This window comes from Malus domestica, chromosome 06, assembly GCF_042453785.1.
Source record: "Malus domestica chromosome 06, GDT2T_hap1".
Lineage (NCBI taxonomy): Eukaryota > Viridiplantae > Streptophyta > Magnoliopsida > Rosales > Rosaceae > Malus > Malus domestica.
Window position 1 is genome coordinate 18,208,116 of NC_091666.1, and position 12,245 is coordinate 18,220,360.

Sequence of the window (12,245 nt, forward strand, 5' to 3'; positions counted from 1 at the left end):
ACAAATTCATTCCAACAACAACTTGGCAGACTTCTTCACCAAATCTCTACCAAAGTTTACATTCCAGAAGTTGGTGCATAATATCAGATTACATCAACTTTGTAATTAGTCAGATTGAAGAATTCGAAATCAAGGGGAGCATCCAAAACATATCAAGGTTTTAACGATGCAACCGATATTGATATGGGCATCCAAGGGAGAGTGTTGTAAATGGAGGTGTGAATGGTAATAGTAATAGGCAACCAAATATGACTGTAGCTTGACAATGTTGTCAGAGAAAAAGTCTAGTTAAGATTATTAGGTTGAAAAACATAATCAACCAAATAAGACCAAGGAAGAATGGAAATATCTACATAAAGAGGTATTTGCATCATTGAAGAAAAACAACACAAAAATAGAGAAAAACATAAAAGAAAGAAAGAAGAAAGAAAGACAGAAAAAGAGAGAAGAGATTTGCAGAAAAAAATACCAGTGAGCCAGGCTAGAGAGAATAGAGAAGTGAGACAATAGTGAGAGTTATTTTGCACTCCTATTATTTCAAATAATGAAAGAAAGTATTATTGCTGCCTCGACGACGTAGGCACACTTGCAGAACCTTGTAAATATTATGTTTTATTTACTTTAAATTCTACTCCATACATATTCTTAATTTCACAACATTTTACAATTTTCGTAAAAGTTGTTTATTAGCACTTTAAATAAATCATCATGCACACTTCCATATGTGTAAGTAGTCGTTCATTGTATTTATTGAAAAAGCATGTTTGAATAGAAAACGTCAATAACGGCAGCGTTTCTCAATTGAGTACATTGTCCGGCCACAAAAAGCATACAAATGCATATAGAAAAAAGATTTTCACACTCGTTTTCTCGTTTGCACATAATTTATTTTGTCCCTTGATTGTCTTTTTGTTTATTCAATCTATAAGCGAAAAATAAATGCGGGTGTGCACATATAGGAAATAGGTATACTGAAAGGATAATTTTAGGGACACTAAATTGGTGTACCAAATTTGGATTTGGATCCCAAATGATAATTTTAGAAAAGGAGCTTTCTGCATTCATAAACTAATAACTCTAAATTATAGCTTGGAGGATTTACAGATCCCCATCTCTACAAAATGAAGAAACAATTTCAATCCTCCCCGCCATGGAAACAATTTCCTTTTCTACCTTTACAAAATTCCAAATGATGCTTATCAAGAACGAAACTGCACTCGCAGCGTTTATAACCCGGATAAGAACAGAACTAGCCTACTCTGCTTGTACATGTTAGAATCACAGATTTCATCTCTTCTTTGTCCAGTGAAGTTTGAACTATTACCTGCAAAAAAAGAGTAACGCAATTGATAATTGATTCTTCGCTCTAAAGTCACTAAGGAGCTTGCTTTTTAAGAAGCACTTCTAATGCCTTAAAAGCAAGATAATTTGATTGAGATAAGCATTGTTTTTTTCTTTTTCTTTTTTGAAGAATAAAAAAGGAAAATAGTAACTGAAGCCTTGAAGGAAAAACTGCTGTGGTTTCCACAACTCACCTCTTGTACTTTATTTTCCGATCGAGCAAGTAACTTGTACTGATTCTCAAACATGGATGCCATATAAACCTGCATTGAAAAGATAGATCCAAAGCAGATATTTGAGTTCGGCAAGATAAGTAAACTATTTTGAAGAAGTGTACACAGATATTTGAGTTCTAGCAAAAACATGACGCTAAGAAGACCAGGTCAAAGAAGAGACATTTTCCAGCATACTAATACAATACATAAAGCATTAGAAAGGGATAGACTCTCAACCGAATCAGATTCCATTAACAATTAATGTATTGGTTACAACGCATTGTTAAGTATTTGTGCAGTCTGTTGAACAAACTCATCAACCATGCAGCATCGTCATGTTACCTTGCAGCCTTTCAAATGAGAAACCAGGTCCGTTTTTATTCTGTAAAATTATAAAATCCCTAAATACGTTCCCACATACAAATTTAGATTACTAGACACAGCAACAAATTCATAACCAATAGTCATAAATCTAAAAGTTTGGTGATTAACCTTGATCAAGCAAATTACATGACAGTGCAATTTAAAGTACATAATCGTACCCTGCTTTCTACCAACCTTAACTTTGATCAAGAAATGTTAGGTGTTCGTACCTGAAATGTTGGAGCTAACCCTGGGCTCAAGAAATAGCGACCTTTTGAGACAGACTGGATTAGTTCGGTTTGTTGCAGCTCTTTGATAAGACATTCGACATCAGCCCACTGTCCAAACTATTGAATCAGATAACGTGTTGATAAGCAATAGAAACATCATATATAGAGTCCGTTCATGAAGTTACCAGATAGTTTACATACGTATAATAGTATCATTGAGGTTACATCTTCTATTTTTTCCATCAAAGAGATAAACATATGACAAATGAAATTAGATTCATGCATGATCACATATAGATTAAGTACAATAGCATATTAAATTATCCCCATAAATCACATTCTATACCAAAAAGGAAAAAATATAAACATGCTACTTTCTTGTTCATGTCGTGGCATGATTCTAAACAAAATCTGTTCTTGCTGATTTAAATCCTTGCAACAACAAAATTCCCAAATGTCTTCCACTCTAAACAAAATCTGTTAACTGCTTTATGGTTTATGCATTTATTTTCTATTTTTGTTTTTTAGTTTTGGAAAAAGCATTTGATTTCTCTTATTCTTAACTAAAGCTGGCGTTAGCATATAAACATTACAAGTATGCGCTATGCTGTCCACAACTATGATGATGTAACTAGACTAATATATCCCACTCAACATGTGAACAAAAATAAATAAACCTCAGTATCTGCTTGTGCTGCTTCTAATCTCCCATCTAAACTATCACGATCACCAACCACAGACTCCAAGGTTTCCATCAATGGATCTGGCTGCAAAAAACACGAATGAATCTTTCTTAGTAATTGAATATCTCATCAATCAAAATTAGAAATGTTTGCGTACAAAATCCATAAGATATACATTACCATAATCTCTTTTAATGATAAGAAGATACGTTCAAGTGCAAAATCCAGTTGGTAAACTTTTGCCTCCATAATCTGAGATCAGAAAGAGTTTCTTTATGTGATAAACAAGATGCAGAGAGAAAGTAGCAAAACAGTAAGAAACACCAAAACTCTAAAAGTTGCTAACGAACTAAGTACAAATCACAAACTTCAGTGGAATAGACTGAATTTGAAATAGTACCCTACAGTTTGATCATTGACCAAATTACCTGGCCAACTTTGAAGTAAGAAGAGGGATCCACAGTAGCGTCCCAAGATATTTCTGTCTGATGGATTAATGCAGGCACTCCTTCAACCTACAGAATTTTAACTAGGTTCATTTTTGTGAGAAAAACTAGGTATCCCAGTCTTGGCTCCATTTTCAGGACCCTTAAACAAAGAAATATAGCACAAAGAATTGTGCCAAAGCCAGATGGTAGCAAGGCAATCCATCAACAGATTATTTTGAATAACTTATACATACAAAAAATCTCTTAGTGGAACAAAAACTGTGATATCACAACAACCGAGTAAAGTATTTTTCCACTTCCAGAGACAATGAGCGGAAAACCTTTCAGTTACCTCAACAAAAACACCAAAATAAGTAATTTTCTTGATGCAGCATTTCACGACATCTCCAACTTGAAGTTTTGCCTGCCATAAGAATTACCATACGAGATTAAAACAAAATAGTTCATACTCGGAATTGTACAATAAGCTTTCGAGAGAACATGGCCTTCAGACACTTAATATATTAGTGACAAGATTGCTTCTCAGTTATATAAGAATCACCCACATAAAAGAGATTTTTCAGACCAACTTACAAATATATTTGGATGAACTAATAAATCCCAATTTTGGGAGTAAAGGATATGTTCTTGCTCAGGTTCCAACCAGAAATCATTTTAATTAACTTACACATATAGCATATACCAGAAATAATATTAATTAGTTTCCAGAGACCAATTCCCTTTCCCAGGTTCCAACCAGAAATGTAGTCCTTACATACTAAAAACAAAATATAAAAAACTGATTTCTCACAATCAGCTTCGGGAAGTTTATATATATATAGACACACACTTTACCACCACCCTTAACAATAAAAAAATTGGTTAGTCTTCGACTCTTCGGAAAATGTTGAACATGATCTTTTAAATACAGAAATGGAAATAGTTGTTACCAAATACTGTAGCTTAAAAAGAATACTAAAGAATAAAGGAAAAACAAACAGCATTCAAGATACATCACAAATGAAAGTGGCCTCTCACCATGAGATTTCGTTTTCTCTCAACCGACTCTTCCTTCTCTTTTGGCCTCACTGAAAATACCAGCTTCCCAAACTTTCTGTTGGCCAACACCACTTGTACTCTGATTTTCTACAAAATTAAGTTTCTAAAAATTAATTTAAAGGAATAAATGATGACAATGAAGTTTCCAAATGCAGCAGTAATGTTCTAATTCAGGTCACTTTCTTCAAACCTGGCCAACAAATGATGATAAGAATTTGATTTTCTCTTGGTCATAAATCCTAAGAAGGTCTTCCAATTTCATATCTGGCAAAACTACTTCCTCACTTTTTGTATCTGTATCAGGATCTTCTAGGCTTGGATTAGGAAGAGTATTTGTATCCACCATATCATAACTTCCAATAATTCCTAGATTTCGCCTGTACAATGACGGGTCTAAGCCCTTCTGTCTCAACCATGACTCAAAAGCTAAGAACTTCCACTTGGAAGAAAGATTACGGTATGGCAAAAATCCAATTAAAGAGCGGAAAGATACCTGTCATAAAGGTAAACTCAAACTCAGAAAGGTCAGATGGAAAGTAAATATAGTTAATAAAAAACAGTACAGAATAAATAAGAGCCTATGAAATGGCTGTCCAAAGTGTACTTACAACAAAACCCCTGGTGCTAGCACTTATCAGTTCTACATCTCCCCTGTCTCCTTTGTTAACCATATTTTCAGCCATAACCCAATCAGCATCTTCATGACCCTATAGATTTATAGAGAATGAATTTTTCGTAACAGAAAAAAATTCAAGTTAAGGAAAAATCAGAGTTAACGTGAATAAAGCACTGACCTCAATGAGTGATTCTCGCATATTTTCAGAGCCAACAAAAATGCTCTCTTCATCGTTAACAGGTTTGTTTAATCTATAAGAAGACAACCTGCTAATCAGGCCAAATATAAACTTAGAGTTGAGACATAAACATTTGAAACTCCTTTCATTTACCTTTTTGGTTTTCCTTGTAGTGCAGTGTCTATCATCAAGTCAACATTAGAAACAGGTAAGCTTTTATCAGACAGTTCACTCGAATCAGATAACTCCTCACTGGACTCGACAGTGGTCTGCTCATATGGCTGCAATCCTTAAAATTTCAAGCACAATATTAATTTGACAATCCTAGCTGAAGAAATTCTGTAACGCAACATAGAGTAGTACCTATAAGGGTGTCATCCTTTTGACCAGGACCATCTTTGGATTCTTCAAGACTGTTTCTTGTTGTGCTAGCTGCAGTAAATTCAGACAAATCCTTGGAGCTATCATTATCTTCAACAGTATCAACGATACTAGATTCACCATTCTCAGATTGCTCATTATCATCTTCACTCTTTGTTTTGACGCCAGTTGCTTTGGGTTTTTCTAATAAAGTAAAACCGCTAACCTTATCATTTTCTTCTCTCCACTTCTCCATTTCTGCATCACCAATGACATTCTCATCCACATCACTAGATTGCTCTTGTTTATTTTCGCTACTTTCATCAACACTCACCGGTTGGGGTTTTCTCAACAATGTCATATCACTAAACTTCTCCTTTGGTTGCTCAATCCTCATCTTCAAGGACAAATTCGGTTTAATTTGCAACCTTGAAGGCATATCCTCAACGTCATCCTCATTAAACAAAGTCGGCTTTCTCAAAATAACATTAGGAACACTATGTTTAGTAGGTTCCATGGGCTTGGAAACTGGGCGTCTCAGGTTCTTAATCAGTGACAGTCTTGGCTTATCATCCACTTCAAATTTGACTCCTTTCTTTGGCACCGGTCGGACCAAGTTCACACCATCCAATGACCTAGATGACTGAACTTCCTTAGGCCCATCAAAAGGTACCTCATTTTCTTGGCTGGTTTGAACTTCCTTGGCCCCATCAAAAGGTACTTCCTTTATCTCTACAATTTTACCCTTGTTCTTGTAAAAGCTTTTCTCAATATCCATATAACTAGCTTCTGGGTTTGCTTTTCTTCCCAAAATCTACAATACAGAATAATAACATTCTCAAAAAATAAAAAATAAAAAATAAAAAATAATAAAAAAGAATCCAATAGAACCACCATGCCATAACAATTCATACATAAACATACACACACAGAGTCTCTCTCTCTCTCTCTCTCACACACACACACACAGACACATATACATATACACAGAGAAATCTTCTAAATTACCATATAACTAGCTTCTGGGTTTACTTTTTCTACCCAAAATCTACAATTTAAAAGGTTTATCTACCAATTCTAACAAGTTCGTATGCAAATTTTATCAAACAACTGTTTGTTGTGCAAACACTACACATAGATACCTTGGCAATCGTAAGTTTGGGGTCCTCGCCGATCAAGCGACCGAACTTGAGCTCCATTTGGTCCAAAGGGTCGAGCTTTGGCTCCTCCCTGGAACCGAAAACAACCCATTTCTTGTGCCTCGGAGGGAAATTTTGGGTTGTGGAAGAAAGTGAAGGAAGAAGACGAGTGCGAGTGAGAAAGAAAGGGGTGGTGTTGGTGGTGAGGGAGAGAGAGAAACCGTCCATTTCTAGAGAGAGAAAGGAACAGCTAAGCTCATCAGAATTTAGAGAGTGGTAATGGATGCAGTTTCAGATAATAGAAAAGATTACTCAGTGAAAAGCTTTGAGCTCTCAGAGAGAGAGAGAGAGAGAGAGAGAGAGAGACTGATAGAGTCAGCTTTTGGAGGTTTTGGGGAATGGACGAACAAGTTCTATTATCCGCCGGAGAGCGCGACGTGGCGTTTATCCGAATCTTTGAAAATTGGCAGGAGTACTAGGGATTTGCCTGCTTATGTTAAATCTTATGTAATTAAATTTGAAAGTAAAACCAAGTTCTAATCAATATGTCAATCTTATGTGAAGGTTATCCTCTTGCCATGAGCCTGTGGCAATCTTTGTAATTTTATCTGTGTATTAAATATTTTTATTTTAAAAAACTAAAGGGTAAAAACTGTCCACTATGAGTAGTTTTATTCTGTTAGTGAATTCTTTTTCACAATAATATTAATTGTTTTCAAATCTTAATTAAGGGGGGATAATTTTGGAATTATGAATCTTTCATCATGCTTGCTCTGGCTTTATATATGTAGAATCTTTTTTTTTTTTTTCAAATTTAATCAGACATTTCTTGTACTTTTATTATATTATCCTTTGAATATCTAGTTCAAAGATGCATGGTTATGCCTAGTTTGGTATTTTTTTTTTCACTAAAAACTGCTTCACTTTAAAGTAAACCTGACAATTTCTTACACGACACGTAATTGATACGAAAATAACGAGTTTCAGGTCAACACGATAACTAATCGTGTCATTATCGGGTCACACGATAAGAACCCGTTAATAACAGGTTCTTAACAGATTTACACGAGGGTGACACGCGTATAACCCGTTTCGAGACATTAAGAAAAAAGTTATTTTGACGATTTTAATTTGTTTAAACTACTAAAAAAAATTACTATAAAATTCAATAGTCATATTGTAAAGTATATTGTATATTAATATATATTATTGTATTATTATTCTATTTAAATTTAAAATTTTATTTATTTATTTATTTTCATAGTATACTATAGGCAAATAATGAGATTAAAAAAAATTATAAAACACAGTAAAAATAAAAATATCAAGTAATTTAAAAATACTAAATACATTATAAATAAAAATATCAAGTAATTTAAAAATACGAAACACATTTGAATGGTTTACAATGTTTGGTTTTTTATGCTTAGTTTATGTGGAAGAGCGTACTAATGTGGAAAGCCTTAATGAAAACATTGTCAATATAATTCTTGAAAACAATATATCAAGCCAAATTTCTAATACCATTTTCTTTGGTGATTGATGAAAATTGAAGGGTTTTATTGTAAAAAATGCACAAGGTTCCTCAATCTTGAAACGCATATCCCTCGATTTTGCATATCCTTGAACATTGGGTATTTTGTAGTAATGTACTAATGTTTTTTCATTAGGCTCTTATTTTGGAGTATGTAATACTTGAAAGATAAAAGTTCTTTTTATGTTTTGAAGTAATATTTATGTGATAACGTGGTATGCATATACTAATTTAGTAATATGTTTTCCATTTTTTGTTGGGTCAAATTATGTTTTTCATTTTCATTTAAAATATATTTTCTTTAACGGATAATGGGTCGGGTCATATTACCTGGTAATATTAACGAGTCGATTTCGGATCGGGTCATAATATCAGTTTACTTTAACGAGTGTTACACGACATGATCCATTAAGATATCGAGCATGTCACAAACACGGAGAATACGACACGAATGCCAGGTCTACATGTACCCACCATGTCTATTTCAAGTTTTGATCACTCACTCCAACGCATGATACAATTTACCGTTTGCATTTGCCAGACAGAATTAAGTTTCATTCAGTTTAAATGTATTGAAATTCACAATTGAACATGCTTTACAATTTCGTTAGACATTAATTCAAATGCTCTTTTCTACAAAGAAAAGCTTAATCTATGTTTCCCTTCAGCTGGCATTTGATGAAATAGATTGAAAATGTCACAGTTATTGAATCCCTCTGGACCTGCTTTTAAAAATCCCAAAACCACAAGCTTAATGGAACATGCCATTGGCAGGTGTACATTTTCATGATTGCTCTTGTGGGGCTGAATCTTGCGTCTCTTGTGCTACTTCTGTTTCATCCGCTGGTTCTGGTTGCGATTCCTCAGGTTTTGGTTCCGGCAATGTAGCTCCATTTTTCTTTAGTGAAGCAGTCTTGGTAAGGTGGCTATAGCTGCCCTTCTCCTTGAACAGTTGGGCAAAGTGGTGCTTGCAGTATAGAATTCCATCCAGAGCAGCACAGTTTGATGGTGAGAGGAAGCAACCCCCATGGTTACACCTAAAGCATGATTTGTGGTAAAAATCTCCCTCCATGGTAACCTGTCACAAAAAAATTCCTGGAATTTACCAAACCTCAAGCCAACCACAAAAATATTAACGCATCAAGTTATAGTAGAAATATTATTCACTCAGTTTGTTATCCTGCACTATTTTCGTGAGTTTGTAAAATAATATATAATATTAATTTGAAGTGCAAAATTTTGAATTGAGATATGTAGGATTCAAACCTTCTCTAGTGGATACACAGTTTTGGTGCATACAGCACATTTGTCTACGGTCCCAGAGAACATGGAGGACAATTTGCTAGGGGTCCTAGTCTGTACGTATATAAAGAATGTGTAAGTTTTACCGCACATACATAAAAAAAAAAAAAAAAACATTGAGCAAATATAAAATATAATGTATTAGGGATAGGATGTGTACCAGTTCATTTTGTGACTTTCCAGCTGCATCAAACAAGATTGAACAAAACAGTTTTAGCTCATCAAAACTTGAAAAAAATCAGTGAAAAAAAGAAAATTAGTTAAAGATTTGTGTACCAAGAAAATTGTAATGGGAAAAGGGATCTTACACGTCTGAAATTTCTTAGAAAAGCTTCCAGTCTCCTTGAAGAGTTGCTCAAAATGAGGCTTGCAGTATAAAACTCCATCCATGGATGAATAACTACTCATCTATAAAAGCACAAAAACAGCCGCTTCATCCTCCATCCATTTCTTGTTTATTTCTTTGTTAATATCCTCAACTTCTTTCAGTGTGTTAGTATATACGTAATATGTTAGTATATACGTAAATGGGTGCTCTTTCAATATGTTAGTATATACATATTTGGGTGCATCTAACCTACAAGGTGGCTAACTTTATTTAGAGAGCCAATCTAAATTAAAAGCCAAAATCTCATAAAAGAAGATGATTGTAATTGCTTTTGTTTTTTTGTTATACATGTGATATTAAGGAATGGGTGAATCAAACTTGAGACCTCAAGTATAAAAGTGAATAAGTCCAACTTATCTGTTAGCCTCTTGTGATTGTAAATGCTATTAGATTTATGATTTCATCATTCGTACTAATTTTATTTTCAGCCTCCAAGTTATTAGTCTTTCTTGTACCAGTTATAAGATTGTGAATATATAAACTACAGGTTCAAACAACATTTCAACAATCTTATAATATATAATCAAGGGTTTAGTCACAATCTACGATATAGAAAAAGAATATTATCCGCTAAATTGTAAAAATAATGAAAGCAGTACGTATATTGTCATTGCATGCAAAACCTACCGAAAGTTGTCCATTGCAATGACTGCATTTGAAGCAGGTCTTATGGTAGGCAATACCATCAGCAGATAACTGGTCAATGAAATGAACGGTCTTATCGCAAGCCTTGCATTTCTGTTGGGTTCCGCTGAACGACATTTTTCTCGTTTGTCCCAAATATTCCGATCAACAGAAAAAGATGGTTTAATAGCTGGGACAAAAAGAAAGATGGCAACAAGATGTAATGATCATTCAACAAGAAACCATGAAAGTTCAATCTCTAAATTGCTTGGAATTTCGAGATTGAACTCTCGGATATATTTCCACCACCTTTCAGCTTTTCTTGTAGTTGGCAAAAGTTGAGGTTACAGGTCCAAAATTAAATTGGGCAATGAGTGGAGAAGGTGAATTGCTTGGTATATATGGAGGACACGTGAAGAAAGTTCCATCACTTTTGGAGGATAAACAGAAAATACTAATTATGGGATTAAACTCAATGCCAGATTGTTTGACTGTGTCTTTAGAAATAAGGTACAGGTAAGCTTTAGCTTGTTCAATCTGGATAATTACTATATTTAGAACATAGATTACTCACCCACATAATTCATCTCATGAATATAATATGGGCCAATTGATAAATGGAGAAAAAAAGGTGCAAGTACAAAAAATATGAGAATAAAAGTGTAAATCAAATGGCTAGTAGCCTGAAATAAAGTGTAAGAACATAGTTAAAGTATGAGTTGATTAAAGAATTATTTTTCAAATATAAACCTTGTGATGTTTAATTTCTTTAAACAAACAATAATTGCATGGTAATTATACTTTGCACCCATAAGGTATGGAGTAACAATAATTGTGATATGGCTTATCTATTCTGCAGCTTATTGTATTGTGCGACTATTATGAATGGTGATCAAGTTGACATAGGGACAACAAATAGAAAATTTTGAAGAAAACTCTAACCTTCAAAATATATAGAGCTGAAAAATATCTCACGTACGTGCTATATAAGCAAATTGTCGGTCTGAGTCATAAGTTGTCATGAATTGTAAATATTCTAGGAATCTAGTAATAGAATTTGTTTTTTTTTTATTGTAATATTTTTAATTATTTTCCTTGTGAGACAAGGCACGTGTGCCTATATATATTGTAACCTTAAACGATCAGTGATATCATCGAAGTATGCTACTAAAATATTTCAATTTGGTATCGGGAGCGGAGTTCGTATTCAAACCTTAAATTTTTTTTTCCTTGTTGTAACCCTAGCACATCGCGGTGCATGTGCTGCCGTTGCTGCTAATTACCGTCATCAAGATGGTGAACAAAGGAGATGCGAGTTCTGAGCAAAAGCTGAAATGAGGGATCTTAAGTTCAACGTACAAGTAACCCTATGTTGAACTCGGTTATGATCCAAAGTGATACCTTGGTTGTGCCGAGTGGAGTAAAGTTGAATGGATCGATTGAATTATCCTCATTTGAATCCTCATGTGTTCTCTCGGGAGAACAAGGATGATTTGAAATGTACCTATTGTGGTCCAAATCATCATACTGAGGATACATGTTTCTCAAAACATGGAGTACCCGATTGGTTTCCGGAGCTTACAAAGTAGTTGAGAGCTAAGGTGCATGGAAATAATGAGGGTGAATGTGCTAGTGTAGCAGCAGCCAATACAAGCAGCACTAAGGGAGCCGAAGCCACTCCTACTGATTATAGTCAGCAGCTGTTGACTCGTGCCAATCAGGCACAATTACTGTTGGGTGTGCATTCTTAACCTCGGACACCGAACGTAACACAAGTTGGATATG

General features: G+C 34.4%; 2 protein-coding genes across 3 annotated transcripts; both read right to left on the reverse strand.

The window, feature by feature from the left end:
- Nucleotides 1-1,034: 1,034 nt before the first annotated feature.
- Nucleotides 1,035-7,137, reverse strand: LOC103437355 (uncharacterized). Of its 2 annotated transcripts, none has more exons than XM_008375824.4 (14): nt 6,616-7,137; nt 5,477-6,287; nt 5,267-5,402; nt 5,114-5,186; nt 4,928-5,026; nt 4,510-4,812; nt 4,299-4,406; nt 3,613-3,684; nt 3,261-3,347; nt 3,013-3,084; nt 2,827-2,916; nt 2,150-2,257; nt 1,536-1,604; nt 1,035-1,324 (listed from the first exon to the last, which is right to left on the reverse strand). In XM_008375824.4, the coding sequence occupies exons 1-14, from the start codon at nt 6,838-6,840 to the stop codon at nt 1,250-1,252; spliced, it is 2,328 nt and encodes a 775-aa protein (XP_008374046.3). In that variant the 5' UTR covers nt 6,841-7,137; the 3' UTR covers nt 1,035-1,249. The 2 variants fall into 2 exon arrangements, with proteins under 2 accessions (XP_008374046.3, XP_008374045.3); XM_008375823.4 differs by having other exon boundaries at nt 2,150-2,266; nt 6,616-7,059.
- Nucleotides 7,138-8,693: 1,556 nt separating this feature from the next.
- LOC103437354 (LIM domain-containing protein WLIM2b-like) lies at nt 8,694-10,748 on the reverse strand. The gene is made up of 5 exons (XM_008375821.3): nt 10,464-10,748; nt 9,757-9,856; nt 9,609-9,631; nt 9,413-9,502; nt 8,694-9,224 (listed from the first exon to the last, which is right to left on the reverse strand). The coding sequence occupies exons 1-5, from the start codon at nt 10,596-10,598 to the stop codon at nt 8,931-8,933; spliced, it is 642 nt and encodes a 213-aa protein (XP_008374043.3). The 5' UTR covers nt 10,599-10,748; the 3' UTR covers nt 8,694-8,930.
- Between the last annotated feature and the right edge of the window lie 1,497 nt (nt 10,749-12,245).

What these genes read in the sequence shown, in the direction of transcription:
- LOC103437355 (XM_008375823.4), bottom strand. Translation starts at nt 6,840, where the DNA reads ATGGACGGTTTCTCTCTCTCCCTCACCACCAACACCACCCCTTTCTTT. An exon ending in TGCGAGAATCACTCATTGAG is followed by an intron (nt 5,027 to 5,113) that starts GTCAGTGCTTTA and finishes ATAAATCTATAG; the next exon opens with GGTCATGAAGATGCTGATTG. An exon ending in CAGCACAAGCAGATACTGAG is followed by an intron (nt 2,267 to 2,826) that starts GTTTATTTATTT and finishes CTGATTCAATAG; the next exon opens with TTTGGACAGTGGGCTGATGT.
- LOC103437354 (XM_008375821.3), bottom strand. Translation starts at nt 10,598, where the DNA reads ATGTCGTTCAGCGGAACCCAACAGAAATGCAAGGCTTGCGATAAGACC. An exon ending in ATTGCAATGGACAACTTTCG is followed by an intron (nt 9,857 to 10,463) that starts GTAGGTTTTGCA and finishes GTGCTTTTATAG; the next exon opens with ATGAGTAGTTATTCATCCAT. An exon ending in TTCTAAGAAATTTCAGACGT is followed by an intron (nt 9,632 to 9,756) that starts GTAAGATCCCTT and finishes TGTTTGATGCAG; the next exon opens with CTGGAAAGTCACAAAATGAA.